We start from the raw sequence: 16,816 nt of genomic DNA, 5'->3' as shown, positions 1-16,816 counted from the left end.
ATTTATTTTAATCTATTTTTTATTTTTATAATGTTTAAAATTAAAATTAAAAGTTTTATCCTAATTTTGTGAAATTAAGAAAAGATGAATAATTAAAATTGGAAAAATAATTCTTTTTTTTTATTTTTTCAGAAAAAGAGACTTATATATAAAGTGAGCCATCATCGCTTTGCTCTGTTATAAATAAAGAAGAAAATAAAATAAATCTTGGAAAATAAAATCTTCTCTTTTGGATCTTTCGGCTTATAGTTAATTAAAAAGGAGATGATTCTCTGATAGACTTCTCCGTTTGTTTCCTGAGGAAATCTTGGGAAGGGAAAATCTGTTCTTTTTAATTCTTTTGTTAACTCGTTGTGATTCTGTTAGCTTGCTTTTGGAGAATCCTAGTTAACTCGCCGCGTTTACTCAGAAAGTAAGACCCTATTTTGTGTTTTTTTTTTGTTTCTTTTCTTTAATTTTGCTTCGATTTGCGTTTGGTTATTATATATCCGAGGGAAACTCTTTTGATTGTTAGATATGAAGCTTCAAGGTTTTTGATCGTTCTTGTTGTAGTTATGGATCTAGGGTTATGTAAGATTTGGGGATTCAAGATTGATTCTTTTGGGTATTAATTAGATGTGTGCTTTTAGCTGATTTTTATGGTGATTTTAACTCTTTATGGCTAGATTCTCTGAGATTTTTTGTTTCTAAATGTCTTAAACTGAAATCTTGGGTTTTTTTGTTTAATTGTTGTCATCTGCTGAATCAGTGTCTGGAACAAAAGTTAAAAGCAAAAGTCCGCTCATGTTACCTTGGTTCTTTCTCTTTATTGCTTTATATTTAACCAAATTATGTTATCAATGTTTTTTGATATGATGGCTAGTAAATTGAGGTTAGGTAGTCCCCAATGGACGTCCCAATGATTAGAGGTTGAGATTCCAGGGTGGAAGTGTTTAGTTCGAATCATGGGGATGTTGGGTAGAGTCTATGGCATGGAAGAGAGCTGCCTCCCGTTGTGTTTGATGTTTATGTTAAAGAACTCCGGTTTGTTCTTTCTTTTATTGTGTGCATCTTGGTAATGATTTTGAATTGGCTTCCTCTTGAATTGGCAGGCGGTGAGGATGTCGACTCCAGCAAGGAAAAGACTGATGAGGGATTTTAAGAGGTTGCAACAAGATCCTCCTGCAGGAATTAGTGGTGCTCCTCAAGATAACAATATTATGCTCTGGAATGCTGTTATATTTGGGTATGTGACGAAACAAGGCTGGATTGTCTTTTCCTACTTTGTTTGCTTGTTTTTCCTGTGATGTTTTTGGAGAAAGATCCAATGAAGTTGTGCTAATGTCTTTACTTGATTGATTTGCAGGCCTGATGACACCCCATGGGATGGAGGTAAAGTATACTTGTTTGCATTTTTCAGTTTCAATTATCAATTTATCTATAGTTGTTTGGTGGATTTGTTTGCCTGTCTCCTTTTACCTCTTTAACGATTGCTATGCACTCTATATATTGATAAAACCTAACCAATTGGAGACAAATTTCCCTGTAATTGTGCAATGCCTTAATGATATTATCAATTTCCCATACATTAATTGGTTAAATGCTTCATCTACAACTAGCTTTTTTGAATAGTTTTGTGAATTTGTTTGCTATAATTGAGTAAGTTTTGCCCCAAAAACAGAACAGAGCGTATGTGAGTCCTATGTGTTGATACTTACCAAATGCTGAAGGTTAGGATTTGTTTGACCAGAGTGGCACTGATGGTGGTTCCTTAAGACATATTTTTCATGTGAATAATGGAGCAGAAGATGTTAAACAATCTTGTGAGGATATTCTTGGAGGGGATGCTCATTCAGCCTCTGCCTTTTAACCAAAATGAAAAGGCTGATACGCTTTGAGTATATGAATCCTTGACTTTCTATTATGTCTAGTAGCTCTCTAAAACAAAACAAAACAAAACGGTCATGCTTATTTAAGCTATTTCTTTGGATAATTATCATAGAACATGGGTATACTGCTAAGAACTATAAATTCATCTCTGTTGTGATATTTCTGAGTCTTTCAGGTACGTTTAAACTGACTCTTCAGTTTACGGAGGATTATCCGAACAAGCCACCAACGGTTCGTTTTGTTTCTCGAATGTTCCATCCAAACAGTAAGCACTATACTAACTTTATTCTCTAACTACATACACATTTTCAGTTTACATTTTGATTTTTCTCGCATATGTGGCAGTTTCTTAATTGTTGTATTCAACATTTGACATATTAGTGTAGGATAAACTTCTACTTTCTTGCATGAGGGTGTAATATATACAGGGTGAAACTGTGCTGTTTATGTTTGTCCGTTACTATAACACATAATGAGTAGACCTCTAGTTGTAATATATAGGGTGAAACTATACTAGGCTGTGATTATGCTCTGATCTTTTATTGACTATACTTGTGAATGAGTAGACCTCTAGTTGTAAAGTGGGTGCTCGGAAGAGGACTACATTTGTTAATGAATCAAACATCAGCTAATGTTCCGGAAGTTCAATGCCATGATGTGCTAGTTCTTTGTGTCATTGGCACCTCTTAAGGCAGAACAGAGCAGCATTCTGCTGTTCATTTCATGTGAACTGTATGCCTCATGGGACTGATATTCCAAGTTCCAATCATTCGTGGAGTTCCAAAATTTCCGTGGCCATCCACTAACATCTATACATACGATTGAGGCTTCTAAGCTGATGTTGACATAACAAGTTTACGTGTTTGGCTTCAGTTTCTGGTTTTCTGCCATTAAAACCTAACTTTCTATTGATATTGTATTTTATTTGTTATGAAAAAGTTTTATGTATTGATTTCAAAAAAAAAATAAATGTTTTATCTGTGTGCTCTGGCATATTTTTTAGGCAATAATTTTTAGCTGTTCTGGTTCTAATCCCAATTTTATCTTGCTATTTTTTCAGTTTATGCAGATGGAAGCATCTGCTTGGACATTCTACAAAATCAGTGGAGTCCAATTTATGATGTAGCGGCAATACTGACATCTATTCAGGTACTTTATAATTCTTCAGGCATTGAGTTGCAGCTAACTAAGGTCCATGGAATAAAATATGATTTCATTCCAATTCAAGTGTGTTTTAGCCTTTGCTTCTAAACTACCTACCTCATATTGTAAACTTTCATATGAAAGTTGTGGAAGCAGAAACATTGGTTGCCATTCCAAAGCTGTACAGACGACCACCAGCTGGCTGTTATTGATTGGAAGATCTTTCATTAAGATGATGATAGTATCAAATATGTTTGTGTTAACCTGGAATATTGAGCCTTAGACAAATATTATTTGGTCCTGTCGGGCATGCATGTGAAGGAATCAGATTTTCCTCTTAATATCTTTGCAGAAATCATTAATGAGATAGCTTGTGTGTGTGTGTGTGTGTGTGCATGTGTAATATATCCAAAAGTTGGGCCTTGGGCTAAACAATCGGAGCTTACCCTTCCCAGTCCCAAACTTAATAGTTGATACCTCTAATTAAGAGTCCTAGGATCTAATGGTACACAGGTATTATGTTATAAAACTATGTACTCTCTTTCTGTCTCTGTTCTGTTGTTTTAATCCATATTAGTTTTTGTGTGCAGTCATTGCTCTGTGATCCGAATCCAAATTCTCCTGCAAATTCAGAAGCTGCTAGGATGTTTAGTGAGAACAAGCGTGAATACAATAGGAGAGTCCGTGAGATTGTCGAGCAGAGTTGGACTGCTGATTAATACCTCATGGTTTGGTTCTATGGAACGTCAAAAAAAATAGTCCAATGGCCTGTCTAAATAACATTGACACTGAAAATGTGTTGCAAACTATTTTGACTTAGATGTGGTGTTTGTTTTCTGTGGATGGATGGTGCTCCCTTAATTGAAATGATTGTTTTACCTTCTTGTGCTTCATTTGTTTAAAGTTGGTTTAAACTTTCTCTTTTAGGTGAAAAGGCCGTTGATGCCCAGGATCGTGCCGGAATTGTCTTTCCTTTCTCTCTTCCCTCTTCCGGTCTGGGGGAAGGCAGGAAGTCTAGGGGCGCTAGCCGCTAGTATGATTCGAATGTAAAGAAATGAGTTGCCCCTCCTTGTTCTCTTCTTGCGGCAGCACTCTGGGTTAAGGCTCAAAGCATATAGAAACCATAACTCAGCTCCCAGCAAAAAGTAAAACAAACGTCCATGTGGAAACTTTATTATGAAAATTTGCGACAAAAAATCTTATATAAATACAAATGGAAATCCCAACGTTTATTTTTGCCTACAGTTGAGAAAATGTAATGAAGTATTACATATGTGTGGCAAGGTTTCCGCTGCTGGTCCATCCGTCCTGAATTTGGATTGAGTACTGCAAATTCCAAAGAACATCTTCTATGGAGGGGCGCTTGGTCGAATCTTTGCACAGGCAATTGAGAGCGAATTCGACTGTGGTTCTCATTGATTCGTATGCAAAAGTGCCCCGAATGGAGGGATCTATAACATCTCTTAACTTTGATGGCCCTTCAGCTAAGCCCTGTTCCAGCTGCAAGGAGAAACAGGCAGTTTCATGCACTGCCTTGGTGCTTTTTTTTTTTTTTAAACGGTTTTGCCTGGAGAAATGGAACAAATGAACTACATACCTGAAGTTTAAGCTCATCCAGTTCACTTGTGAATGTGGCCGGTTTACCAGTAATTACTTGAAGTAGAAGAATTCCCAGCTGATAAATGTCTTCCTTCTCTGCATTTTCATCACTGCAGAAAGGAGTAGTTGTAAGTTTATAGCCTTGGAAGGAATGAAAATTGCAGTGGACAAGGTGGGAGAAAAGGCTGTTACCTACTAAGACGATTGGCCAGGGGGCTTTCTGAACCCGCCTGCAATTTCATCAGGGAAACAGAAAAACAAAAATGAGAAACAGAATGAACAGATAAAATTCAGAAATAAATTTGAATTTTCCTTCTGTTTCATATACCTTAAGTGGCAAGGGGATGTTGTAATTACTGATTTTGGCTGTAAGAGTCTCATCCAACAAGATATTATCAATCTTCAAATCGTTTCCGTATATGCCAGGGGCAATTCCTGTGTGCAAGAACTGGATTCCCCTAGCAGCACCAATGGTGATTGCCATTCTCTGCGGCCATTTCAGTATTTCCTTCTTTCTCCAATCTGCCAATAATCGCATCGAAAGTAAATTAAAATTCTTAAAACATATGCTTTTGCCCCTGTTGTCTGAGTTTTATTGTGGGGGTTAGCTTGTTTACCAGTAAGATAGTCCCGCAATGATCCATTCGAAATGTGCTCAAAGACAACGAAAACTGTACTTGCTGTGTTGGGATGATCCTGGTAAGTAACAATACAGTGTCCCAGAACGCTAACCAAATGCCGATGTCTTAGCTTGGACAGAACTTCCATGTGTTGCATGAGGTTTTGAGGTAAATGCTTCTGCTTTAGTTTCAGACATTTCACCACCACCATTGAGCCGTCTACGAGCCAACCTTTATAGAGCTGCAAACGTCAGAGTAACCATTTTTCAATCTTTTGTTCTTGTTTCATGTCTCAGGGGACTAACGAGTAATGGGATTTAAACACGAATGTTTTACCTGTCCTTGAGATACTTCCCCCATAAAATTTGATGGGTCAAAGTTGTTTGTTGCATCTTCAATTTCCTCCAAGCTGAAAACACGATATCGAGGAAGCCCAATTGCAGCTGATCTCATTGTCTGAGGCACACGCCCTGGAGTGTAGCAAAATGGAGCAAATTTAGTAGGTTGAATGATGACAATTTTGAAATGATGCTTGCATGAACGGTTTTGAATAGTCTTACTTGAATCAATGGCTGGTTTTGGAGAGCTACGAACAGACATTTTGTCTGCAATGGATCTTTCATAGTTTGCATCTTCAGTTCTTTCTGATCTTCTGACAATGACCAAAATTAACAAAGCAATAGCTCCTGCAATGCCCAGAACGCCTCCAATGATACCAAGCATTAGGCCTATTTTGATCCCAGACTTTTGCTCTTTTCTTCTGACTGGAGGCTTGACAGCCAATGCTTCTTTGTTGCAAAATGAATGTGGATGCTGACGATTTGAATTTCCACCAGACAGACAATTCCATGAGCTAATGAGTGTTCTGTTTGTCGAACTTGATCCTATGCATGGAGGGAGTTTTCCTATCAAAAGGTTGTTTGAGATATCTACAAACATGAGGTTCTTGCTACAGGCTGTGCTCACTGCAAGGGCCCCGCTTAGCTGGTTTTGGGCCAGATTAAGACACTGAATTGACTGCAGGGAGAACAGAAAAGATGGGACTGGTCCGACAAATCCATTAGAAGAGATATCCAGCATCTGAAGCTGATAGAATTTCTTCAATCCTGAAGGGATTTCAGATCTAAAAGAATTTTTGCTCAATATTAAACTCACAAGACTCTGGCTTAATGAAGGAAATTGTGGACCAAGGTGGTTGCCACCCAAATTCAGCTTTTCAAGGTGTGCCAAGCCTGTAAGATCTGGGACACTCCCATTGAACAGATTGTCAGCCAAAGCAAGACTGGTTAGATTCTTGAACGATGCAATCTGAATAGGAATCTCCCCGGAAATGAAATTTGAGGTTATGTTAAGAACTTCAAGTGAACGAAACCTGTTGATCTTAGCAGGCAAGGGACCCCACAACCCCAGGGACACCAGGGACAGTACTTTCAAATTCGAAAGCTTTGTCAGGACAGTGAATAATGCATCAATGGAGAATTTCCCAGACAAAGCCTGTTGAGAACCTGCAACAACATTCCCTGAAGCTGTCGCTGTGCTGTGAGCTGGAGAGCTCTTGTTTCCAACGATAGTTAATTCTGTTACTCGACTGTTTGTACAGACAATCTTGAGAGAAGCAGAAGGAGGGAGGTAACAGAAGTTGGTCCAATTTGTCCATCCTTGAAGAACTTCAGGATATTCAAGAAGCCTTTGAACTTGGAAAAAAATCCTGGTTTCACTTGGAGTAAGCTGCCCCATTGAAACTGGAACAAGCATGAAAATTACAGAAAGCAATGAACAGAAACCAACTCTGAAAGTCTCCATTCCTCTCTTTCCACTTAAAACTCAAAAAAAAAAAAAAAAGAAAAGCAAAACCTTAAAAAGTTGAAGAAAACATTTCTTGGGAATGGAGAAATCACATTTACTTCTTCATGTGTTCTGTTGCATAATGCTCATAACCCGTTTAGCATACAGCACCAGCACCCCAATAAATGCAGTTTTGCCTGAAAAAAGACAAATTTGTGACCTGGGTTTTGCTCACTACTTTAATTAAAGGTTGAATATAGATACAAAATGATAGAATGGGAACCACACAGCGTAAGATCAAGCTATCACTTCATTTCACTACTCAACTAAATAGTTAGCAAACTTTTCTGAGACCCGGTAGATGAAAGCTAATAATTGAGAAAGTGAAAGAACTTTTAAACAACTAAAAGAACATAAGAATCAAATAATTTTTCTAAATCCGACTTACGGTATCCGATTTTTATACAATCGAGACGGAATAGACTCGAGTAGTTGGTTGGTGACATGCAAATGCAAAGGAAATCTTGATCCTAAGATACGCGATCTATCATATTAAATTGCAAATGGGATTTAAAAGAGGGAAAAGAGGGTAAAAGTCAATTTTTTGGCTCTGAATTCAAACCCGTCCCGTTTGCGAGAACCTTGGGTTTTGTGTAGACCACCCATGTTACGGTAGACCCGCAGGGACAGGGGCGAAGTAACTGAGAGTCACGCTCCAAAATGGAACGTGGCGGATTCGTGAAAACAAAGTTCAGTGGAGTCACGAGGCGATCACGTGTGTTCATGACCGAAATGCCCCCTTACATCGGTATCATGTTTTAAAGCACTGTTGTAACGGTTCCCATGGGAATTGTAAGTGGAAATGACGACAATGGCCCCGGTCGGTCTGTGTCCGAGACGCCGTTGTGTCGGTGAGGTGTAAAGAAAAGAAAGGTAAAAAAGGACAAAGGCTGTCACTCGTAGAACACGGATTTTCAGGATGTATCAGTTCTACCGAATTCCGTTATTATCTTCTTGTAATTCGGTGGATGCTTTATTTCTGTTCATAGCTTTAGCTACCTTTCTCGATTATGTTAATTTTGGCCCCTTATCATGGATCCATCCTCATAAATTTTCATTTTACTATTCAAGATTGAATCCTTACTTTGTCACTAGATTTGTGGATTCCTGGTCACATATCTTAATTATATCATAAATATAATATGATTAATTAAATATTTTACAAAATTAAATATGTTACATAATATGACATAATACGTTTAACATGTTTATTAAATAAATTTAATTAAAATCTATATAACATAACATAATTAATTTATTTAAATTTATATTAGACGGATTTCTAAATAAGTTGTATTAATCAACATGATAAGTTGTATTAATCAAATCTATTTTAAATGATTTAAACACGTTTTATCTATTTAAACGTATTGACATAATTAACACACAAAACATAATAACTTTAAACCAAAATCTACTTAATTTTGTGTTATTTTTTTATAAAAAATTAACCGTGTTCAAAAATTTCTATTTTAATTGTGATGGAGTTGGTCGACTATAGAGAGAAAAAAACGAAAAAAAAGGATAAACAAGGCTTTTAATAAAAATAGTGAGAGACATACTAATGTGGGGAACGGCAGTTTTCTATAGTAATGCACATGGAATGCCTTAAAAGAAGATACACTTTTGTAATTTTAAAATGTTCCCACAAACCTAACTTTCATATATATATCTATAGAAGATTGTGACTAGTGAATTGGATTGTGGTTGATTGGAAAGTGATTCCACCTTCGAGGAAGAATCCTATCAACTCTATCGAATAAAATCTAAAAGTAAAAGTACTTATATTTTATTTGATTAATATTTTTAGTTTTTATTTTAAATTAAATATAATGTTTAATTTGTTTACTCGTTTAAAAAAATTTATATAAGTTTTTATTTTTTCATTATGTTCAATCAAATCTCTATATATATATTATTTTAGATTAAATAAGTTTTTATGATTAATAATTGACTAATTATTATTAATTAAAATTATAATCTTACAATCACATGATGTTGATGTAGACTATAAAAACATCATATCATATTAGCATGTTATGTCGCTATCTATTACAATATATCAATATATCACATTAACATCACTTGATATAAAACAAAAAGTGATATTTCAACTAAAACAAAAAGTGATATTTCAACTAACTCAACAATTAGTCATATGGGTTTATTGAGCTCAATCTAAAATTAAAATAGTTTATTTAATTTAAAAATATATAAAGACTTAATCGAACGTAATAAAAATATAAAATTTAATTAATTTTTTTTTAAATATTATACTAAAAGTATTAATAAAACATAAAAGTAATTTTTTAAAATGAAATAAAAGTGTGAAAAAGTAATCATTTGATTGGAGGGGTTTGTGAATTCATGGTTCAAAATTACAACATATGCCATCTTTTCTCCTTTTATTGATATGTTTAATGTAAAATGTTTTGTGATTCGAAGGAAGTGACTAATTAGGCTTTTTCTCATAGTGGATGATATTGGGCTGGGCAAACCTCAAACCTTGATTCCCCTAATTGCGCAAATCTCACAAGAGGGAAGCCTTTGGGCCCAGAGTTAGGTACATAATTAAATAGCTTGCGGCCCAGTTACAAGCCCACCATTAATTACTTGCAATGTGTGGGTCAGTGGCTCATTCTCCATGAGACATTTTAACTTTTTTTCTGACATTTTATGTTTTTCTTTTCTGATTAATTTATTACGAATAAAATCATCAAAATATTATCAATTACAAAATTAATTAATTTATTCAAAATTAAAAATAATTTTTTAATAATTTTATTATTAAAAATACAATTTCTTTCAATAACAGATCTTATCCATAAAGAGCTAATTGAAAAGAAAAAAAAACACAAGTGTTATGTCAGAAAAATTAAAATAGAAGGAACTGTTGGTAAAGTTTACATAATTAAATATGATTATTTTTGTGTAATCTCACTTATATACTTAACAACTGTCCACTTGATTTGATTGTACACTTAAAATCACAATTAATCAGTTGAAAAATGTATGTAACCACCATTAGTAGTTTTAATTATTTGATTCAAAGAAAAATAATAATAATTTCCATTAGTCATTAGTAACTACCAGCCAGCCAGCCGGCAACCACCATGTATTTTAATTGTTGTGATTTGTTTGCCTTTTTAAGGAATCTTCGACACTCCTCTAGACAATTGATCCCACTACTTGTCTTAAAACGGGTTTAATTGAGTTTAGGTACATTTAATTTTGTTTTGTACCAAAAGAATCTTGAGTTTTATTGATGTCCTAATTAAAAAAATTAACAAGCATGACATAAAAGGTCTTTTATTAGAAGTTAATGAGTTTCTTTGGTCTTCAAAAATACTACTAAATGTAAAATTAAATGTAAGACTTTATAAAATTAAATGCAACTACCACATTAAGTTTTATACTAAAAGTTCCTTTCATGGCATCTTTTTAAACAAGTCACATTAAATTTACAATCATTTCAAAATAATTAATTTATTGGAATATTTGATTAAATTGGTCAAGTACACCTTATTCTTTTTGTGGTTTTAACTTTTTCTAATTGATATGTTATCATTTTTTTCTCAATTAATATTATGTGAATACATAAATATTTTAATTAGCACATTGTGAATAGTTCAGTTTTCATAAAAGATTAAGCGGTCAATCTTGTTTAATAAAATTAAAATACTTTCAAATTAAAATTAAGTTACTTGTTTATATTTAAAATATTTTAAATCTTTATGGAGATAGAAGTTATTTATATGATATTAGTTGGAAAAAAAATAAAATATCACATAAGAAAAATTAAAATTATGAGAAATGTAGATAAAATTTATTAATAATAAATATATATTTTATATTTAAAAAGTTAAATTTGAATTTTATTTTTTAAAATAAAATAATAAATTATTAATTTTTTTTTAAGTAATGAGTTTAACTAGGTTTTGATGTTTGTAGACATTTTTTTAATTAAAGTTTTAAAGAAAAAAGACAAAAAAAGTAAATAGGAAATTGACGCAAATTGAGACAGGTCACCAGCAAGGGCAGAGGGACCATGTTATCTCTCCATCGCCGCTTTATGGGGACTTGAATAGGGCCCACTTTCCCGGGCCACTGACAAATTAAACGCCGTCGTTTTCTGGATTTTTTTCGAGTTGCTAAAGCCTTACACTTCCTCTTTCCCCTTTTTTTTTTTTTGGGTTCATCTTTTAAATTTATTATTCGCCGGCTGTTTTCCTCTCTTTCTTCAGCATTTATTTAACTTCAGTCTCCACAGCAAACCAAAAAAATACAAAAAAAGAAAAAGAAAAACAGTGCTGAAGATTCTCTTCCGAGGATTCCTGTTCGATCTTCAATGGTGCATTTCTTTCTTCTTCATTCCTACCATTGCATTTGCTTCTTTTCATCTTCTTAAGCTTGCAAAATGAAGTTGTAAGGAAAAAAAAGGAAGAAAAATTGTTCTTCAGATCTCTGAAAATTTACTGTTTATTTTTCTTTTTGCAGTAATGGAAACTTGCTAAGGCTTTCAAGTTTGCGGCATTTCAGGTAAAAAGCTTTTGATACTCTTTTTTTTTTTTTTTTTTATCTTTTTGTTTTGCCGACACGCTTGCTTCTTGTACGGGACCAGATCTCTTTGGTGCTCTTTTTTTTTTTTTGGTCTTGATTTACTGGCTTTAGTTATGTTATTTTGTTTAACTTAAAGCAGATGTGGGCTTTGGTTATTAATCTGTCGTTTTTTCACTTGAGACTGTGAAGTAAAGCTGAAAATGTTAGTAAAATTGTCGAACTCTGTTTTGTATTTTGTATTTTATTTCTCTAGGATTTTCGGTTTCAGTTTCAGTTGCTATTGGTTTTATAGATTTGTGTCTTTTTTTTTTAAGTAAGAATTTAGTTTTTCATCTTACTAGGAAGTAAAAATGAGTATGTTGTGTAGTAAAATTTTACCTGCCATTAATTGCAGGCTGTACTGAGATATTGAGAAGGGTGGTTTTGTTTTTTTAATGCTATGTTTCTACTTTTTTTTATTTTTTAATTTAATGCTTACATGCAATGATGGAACTTGGATAATATTAGGATTTTGTTGTGTATGACTTTCGCAGATTTCCAGATTTTAAAACTTGGGATTTTAATTATTTTTGGTTTTAACGGAGATGGGAAAATCCCCGGCAAAATGGATCAAGACCTTGCTTCTTGGGAAGAAATCTTCAAAATCCAATTTGTCAAAAGGAAGAGAGAAGCTGGTAAGAAAGTACTGGTTATCTTCAAATATTTAAATAGTATTTGAAGATTGAAAATGCTACGTATTCTAATTTTTGTTTGATTATTATGTTCAGAATTCTGCAAATAAAGGAGAGGTATTGGTTTCTTCCAAGGTAACTGTGTCTGACCTAGCAGTGGATCCTCCATCAATTTCGGCACCTATTTTGGTGACAAGTGCTAGGAATGTAGTGGGGTCCGAGACAGATATACCTACCAAATTGCCAAATGATGGGGGAAATATTCCATCTGTAAAAGAGGATGGAAGTGATAACGCAATCAGTAATTTGAGTAACCTGGAAGATCCTGAGAGGATTAGGCTTGACCAAGCTGCTGCAAAGGCACAGGCTGCTTTCAGAGGTTATCTGGTAGCTTACTCTCTCTTTAATGGTTACTGTTATACTTAAAGAGGTGTGTATGATATGAACATGTGTAAGCCATTTACTGCTATAGTCTTCATTTAGTTGTGGGTAAACTCTGCTGATTATCTATGGTACTATCTTAATTTATATGTAATGAAATAGTATTCTGCTTATGTTGCTTGAGTTGGCATTTGGGTGGTCATATTAGATCCTTCTCACTCTGCATTATACCTTATATTGCTGATGATTGGCCTTATTTAAAGGTAAATTTTATGTGAAGATTGAATAAAATATAATTGTTTCTACAATTTTCATGGTATGATCTAGACTTTTCTTTCCATTGGATGATAAAATTATGATCAGTTCTTGGTTTTACATGGAGAGCAAGGCGTTTTTGATGATATTGAGTTATTTAAGCTTTGAAATTTAAATGCTTATGTATGTTAGACTGTACAAGTGGGTGCTGTCTCAATATTTTTCAGTAGTTTCATACTGCACGTTTGAAAGTAAGAGTGCAAAACTCTGGCATTAATGAAGCTTCTCATATGTCATCATTTTGTGTGTGTGTGTGTGAGTAGAGGCAATGAAAGTGAGAGTGCAAAACACTTTGGGGCATTAATGAAGCTTCTGACATATCGTCATTTTGCACAAGCACCTTTTTATTTAAAAATATTCTACTACGTACTGAATTTTATTACTCAAATGACTTCTAAATGCAAATTTTGGGTAAGCATGGGTTTGCACAAAGTGTAATGAAAACACAGAATCTGGATTGAACCATTCTATTGTTTGAATGACCTTATATTAGGATTATTATTAACCCTAAAATCATGCAGTTTTATTGATGGATAAAAATTCTTTGCTCTGCTGTTTTACTTTACTGATGACAACATTATTATATGTTGGAAGGCTCGCCGGGCATTTCGAACCCTCAAGGGCATTATAAGGCTGCAAGCATTTATTCGTGGTCACTTGGTTAGAAGACAAGCTGTTGCTACTTTGTGCTGTACCTGGGGAATTGTTAAGTTCCAGGCAGTAGCTCGTGGTCAAAAGGTCAGATGTTCAGATATTGGGGTTGAAGTGCAGAAAAAACATCTGCTTCTGGTAATTTATTAGATGGACCACTGGATGAAGGCTTATCTGTTCTTGCTATTCTGAAAAAAATTACCAGAAGCATGTTGTTGCGTGTCATAGTTCTTTTTTTGAATGTGAAAGTGCCTACGAGAATAAATGTGTTTTTATGATTATATCATGCTTCTAAGCTAGCTGTTATTTATTTATTTATTTATTTTTTGAAGCAGGGTTCTAAAAGCTCTGATTCTTTCAGAGTAAGCACATCTGCTCTGGTGAAGAATTTATCAAATAATGCTTTTGTTCAAAAGGTATGGTCCTTTTTTGTTGTTATTGTATATAGATATCTGTGGCTTTCTGATACTACTATTGGATGCAACTTAGATTTATGCCATAAAGCTATCTAAATGAGAACTTCTGTGCTGATAGAGAGTCCATGTTGTTTAGAACATGTTCATGCTTCTTAAACTTCCTGCATGTGTGCACTAGTTGTCTGATTTCTTTTGTACATTGTTAAGATTTGCTCCTGTTTCCAGTGCTTCAAGCTTGCACTCGTGCTTCTTGATTCTTAACAATGTCTTTTTACAAGGTTATACTTTTCTGTTGCAGACATTCTTACTCTTTATTAGTAATAGTTCTTTTGCTCTATATGGTAGGTGATGTTTATAACATCAGTACAGTACAGACATTATTCCAATTTTTACTCAACTGTCATGTGTAGCTCTATGCCCCATCTTATAGGTAGTTTCTAGATTCCTCCTGTTTGTATCAAAATTTGACCACTGACATTCACATCTATTGTTTTGGGTCTCCAGCCCCCTCTTTTTTTTGACGATTGTTTGTCTGTTGATTTTCCTTATAAAGTAGTTAATACTCATCATTCTTGTTACAAGTCACTACCTAAAAATGTTCTTTAAGAGGACTTAAATATTAGGAAATGAATTTAATTAGCTTAGGAGGTGTGACTTGTATTAGTAATACACATGAGCTATCTATACAAGCCAAGGTAGCATTGCCTTGTGTTCGAACATTGTGAAATGGTATACCATAAACAAAGGATTCTTATTATTCCAAGTGCTTGAACTTTAGAACATGAGCATAAAAGTATTTCACATGGAACATGTAATCCAGCCCTTGGCTCCTTTCTCCAAAATATGGAGAAACTTTGTCAGTGATGAATGTTTTTGATGCATGCTGCTACTTAATTAACTGTTCCAAGCTGAGGGTATATTGAATGACAAGAATTATGATGTGTCAACTTCTGGCCATTTTGCTATGTTCTTTTCACTGGCGTTCCAAACTGTTTATGTGACTATGCACTTCAATCACTCTCAGCTTCTGGCTTCATCACCTGCTGCATTACCTCTACGACTTCAGTATGGCCCAGAGGAACCTAACTCATCCTGGCAGTGGCTTCAACTCTGGACAAGGTCACGCTTTTGGGAAGCCCCTTCACAACCAATTAAGAGTCTGGCCTCAAAGTCTCAGACAAAGGGTGATGCAAATGGGCAAGGAAAGACAAAGAGAAGTGTTCGGAAACTGTCCAATGCAAAAGTTGAAAATGGATCTAGTCGTTCTAATTTGGAGTATGAAAAACCCAAACGTGGTCTGAGGAGAGTTTTCGGAAACACAGCAGATTCAGCTCGGGAACATTCTCAAAATGAGCTTGAGAAGGTTAAGCGCAATTTAAGAAAACTTTCTGACTCTGCAAAGGAGGTTTTTGATAAGTCTGAGGTAGTTAATGACAAAACAAAGCAGACTCTGAAGAAAACTTCTAGTTCTGATGCTCCTGATGTGTCAGAGCAGGAATCTACTGAGAAGATGATAGATGTGACTGCAACACTCTCAGAAACATTAAATCTTGAGGCAGATCTGAAATTGCCCACATTAGATGCTTCTCCTGATGAGTCTAATATCTGTCCTGCAGTTGACTTGCAACCTGCAGAAAATAATGGTGTAATTGAGAACATGCAGGTAACAGAGGAGTTAAGCCCTAAGGATGAGCAGGTCAGCGATGAGAGCTCAAAAGCAAACCAAAGAAGAGCTTCTTTCCCTGCAAAAATTGATAATCAAGAAAATGGGTTAAATAGCATGCCAAAAGTGCCCAGTTATATGGCACCAACTGAATCTGCAAAAGCTAGACTCAGGGGTCAAGGCTCCCCACGGTTTACCCGTGATGTGGTGGAGAAAAATGGGTTAAACAGGCGATATTCTTTGCCATCTTCAACTGCTAACAATCTAAGTTCATTGTCACCACGTGCTCAAAGACTGGTTCAAGTAGCTGGCAAAGGAGCTATCCGCAATGAGAAATCTCTATCATCCTCTAGAGACGCTAATGGTAAGAACGATTCAACACTGGATGTTTTATGCCTTTCATCTGTGTTTTCGGTTTGCTATATCTGTATTATCTATATGGATATGCCACTTAGTACTTCCCATTCTTTCATAAAATATGAGAATTCATTCCTCTTGGTGTACTGACATTCATATCTTTATGTCTAGTTAAGCATGCTCATATGTTGGTAGTGCATGTAATATTTACCATGCAAATTACATTTTGAGTGCATTTTGAGCATGGTATCAAAACCAGATATTCATTTAGTGTTTTTGCTGATTATTTCTGATTTATGAATTCATCGTTTAAGGTGCGCTTTTGATTTCACATAACTTTCCTGCTTGTCCAAGATTTATTTCTGCTACATTCTAAGAAATATGTTTGTTTGCTCACGTTATCTTCATCTCTGATCCTAGTATGAGAGCAAAACTCACCTGCCACCCATGTGTCTCAGATTTAATTTGATAATTTATGTTATTTAGCTTATTTTCATCAATATTTTTTTTCTCATATTCAAATGACTATTCTGCACCATGACTCTCCATTATGGCTGGCTTGGCAATTTCAGATAAGGTTGTCAGAGCTGAGTGGAGGAGGTAACTTTGCACAAGGAAGCATTTTCATTGAAATTCTCATGGAGTTCAAGCAAAGATGCAACCTAATACAAGGTTCTCTGTATGGTGCCAATTCTGATGTGTGTTTGTAGAACCAGGAGAATTAAT

General features: G+C 34.8%; 3 protein-coding genes across 5 annotated transcripts; 2 read left to right on the top strand and 1 right to left on the bottom strand.

Annotated features, from left to right (window-relative positions):
• Positions 1-173: 173 nt before the first annotated feature.
• On the top strand, positions 174-3,905 carry LOC110428176 (ubiquitin-conjugating enzyme E2 2). The gene is made up of 6 exons (XM_021443915.2): positions 174-412; positions 1,092-1,225; positions 1,346-1,371; positions 2,045-2,134; positions 2,930-3,018; positions 3,603-3,905. Exons 2-6 carry the CDS (start codon positions 1,101-1,103, stop codon positions 3,729-3,731), a joined length of 459 nt encoding a protein of 152 aa, XP_021299590.1. The 5' UTR covers positions 174-412; positions 1,092-1,100; the 3' UTR covers positions 3,732-3,905.
• A 220-nt stretch (positions 3,906-4,125) lies between these two features.
• Positions 4,126-7,573, bottom strand: LOC110428175 (Leucine-rich repeat protein kinase family protein). 2 transcript variants are annotated; one of them, XM_021443914.2, is made up of 8 exons: positions 7,465-7,573; positions 5,792-7,213; positions 5,568-5,701; positions 5,229-5,472; positions 4,940-5,133; positions 4,804-4,841; positions 4,610-4,721; positions 4,126-4,512 (listed from the first exon to the last, which is right to left on the bottom strand). In XM_021443914.2, exons 2-8 carry the CDS (start codon positions 7,032-7,034, stop codon positions 4,279-4,281), a joined length of 2,199 nt encoding a protein of 732 aa, XP_021299589.1. In that variant the 5' UTR covers positions 7,035-7,213; positions 7,465-7,573; the 3' UTR covers positions 4,126-4,278. The 2 variants fall into 2 exon arrangements, with proteins under 2 accessions (XP_021299589.1, XP_021299588.1); XM_021443913.1 differs by having other exon boundaries at positions 5,792-7,541.
• A 3,697-nt stretch (positions 7,574-11,270) lies between these two features.
• On the top strand, positions 11,271-16,810 carry IQD28 (IQ-domain 28). Of its 2 annotated transcripts, none has more exons than XM_021444098.2 (8): positions 11,271-11,427; positions 11,574-11,615; positions 12,170-12,310; positions 12,404-12,694; positions 13,598-13,741; positions 13,990-14,070; positions 15,095-16,097; positions 16,663-16,810. In XM_021444098.2, exons 3-8 carry the CDS (start codon positions 12,221-12,223, stop codon positions 16,692-16,694), a joined length of 1,641 nt encoding a protein of 546 aa, XP_021299773.1. In that variant the 5' UTR covers positions 11,271-11,427; positions 11,574-11,615; positions 12,170-12,220; the 3' UTR covers positions 16,695-16,810. The 2 variants fall into 2 exon arrangements, with proteins under 2 accessions (XP_021299773.1, XP_021299772.1); XM_021444097.2 differs by having other exon boundaries at positions 13,598-13,792.
• The last annotated feature ends 6 nt before the right edge of the window (positions 16,811-16,816 follow it).

The sequence above is a fragment of the Theobroma umbraticum genome, unplaced genomic scaffold, assembly GCF_002168275.2.
Source record: "Theobroma umbraticum cultivar Fairchild unplaced genomic scaffold, ASM216827v3 scaffold_31.0, whole genome shotgun sequence".
In the NCBI taxonomy this organism is placed as follows: domain Eukaryota; kingdom Viridiplantae; phylum Streptophyta; class Magnoliopsida; order Malvales; family Malvaceae; genus Theobroma; species Theobroma umbraticum.
Note: the sequence above shows the minus strand (reverse complement) of the source record. Positions and strands in the feature narration are given on the sequence as shown.

What these genes read in the sequence shown, in the direction of transcription:
- LOC110428176 (XM_021443915.2), top strand. Translation starts at nt 1,101, where the DNA reads ATGTCGACTCCAGCAAGGAAAAGACTGATGAGGGATTTTAAGAGGTTG. An exon ending in TGGAATGCTGTTATATTTGG is followed by an intron (nt 1,226 to 1,345) that starts GTATGTGACGAA and finishes ATTGATTTGCAG; the next exon opens with GCCTGATGACACCCCATGGG. An exon ending in TCGAATGTTCCATCCAAACA is followed by an intron (nt 2,135 to 2,929) that starts GTAAGCACTATA and finishes CTATTTTTTCAG; the next exon opens with TTTATGCAGATGGAAGCATC.
- LOC110428175 (XM_021443914.2), bottom strand. Translation starts at nt 7,034, where the DNA reads ATGGAGACTTTCAGAGTTGGTTTCTGTTCATTGCTTTCTGTAATTTTC. An exon ending in ATTGCGGGACTATCTTACTG is followed by an intron (nt 5,134 to 5,228) that starts GTAAACAAGCTA and finishes GATTATTGGCAG; the next exon opens with ATTGGAGAAAGAAGGAAATA. An exon ending in TGGATGAGCTTAAACTTCAG is followed by an intron (nt 4,513 to 4,609) that starts GTATGTAGTTCA and finishes TTCTCCTTGCAG; the next exon opens with CTGGAACAGGGCTTAGCTGA.
- IQD28 (XM_021444097.2), top strand. Translation starts at nt 12,221, where the DNA reads ATGGGAAAATCCCCGGCAAAATGGATCAAGACCTTGCTTCTTGGGAAG. An exon ending in CTGCTTTCAGAGGTTATCTG is followed by an intron (nt 12,695 to 13,597) that starts GTAGCTTACTCT and finishes ATATGTTGGAAG; the next exon opens with GCTCGCCGGGCATTTCGAAC. An exon ending in ATAATGCTTTTGTTCAAAAG is followed by an intron (nt 14,071 to 15,094) that starts GTATGGTCCTTT and finishes AATCACTCTCAG; the next exon opens with CTTCTGGCTTCATCACCTGC.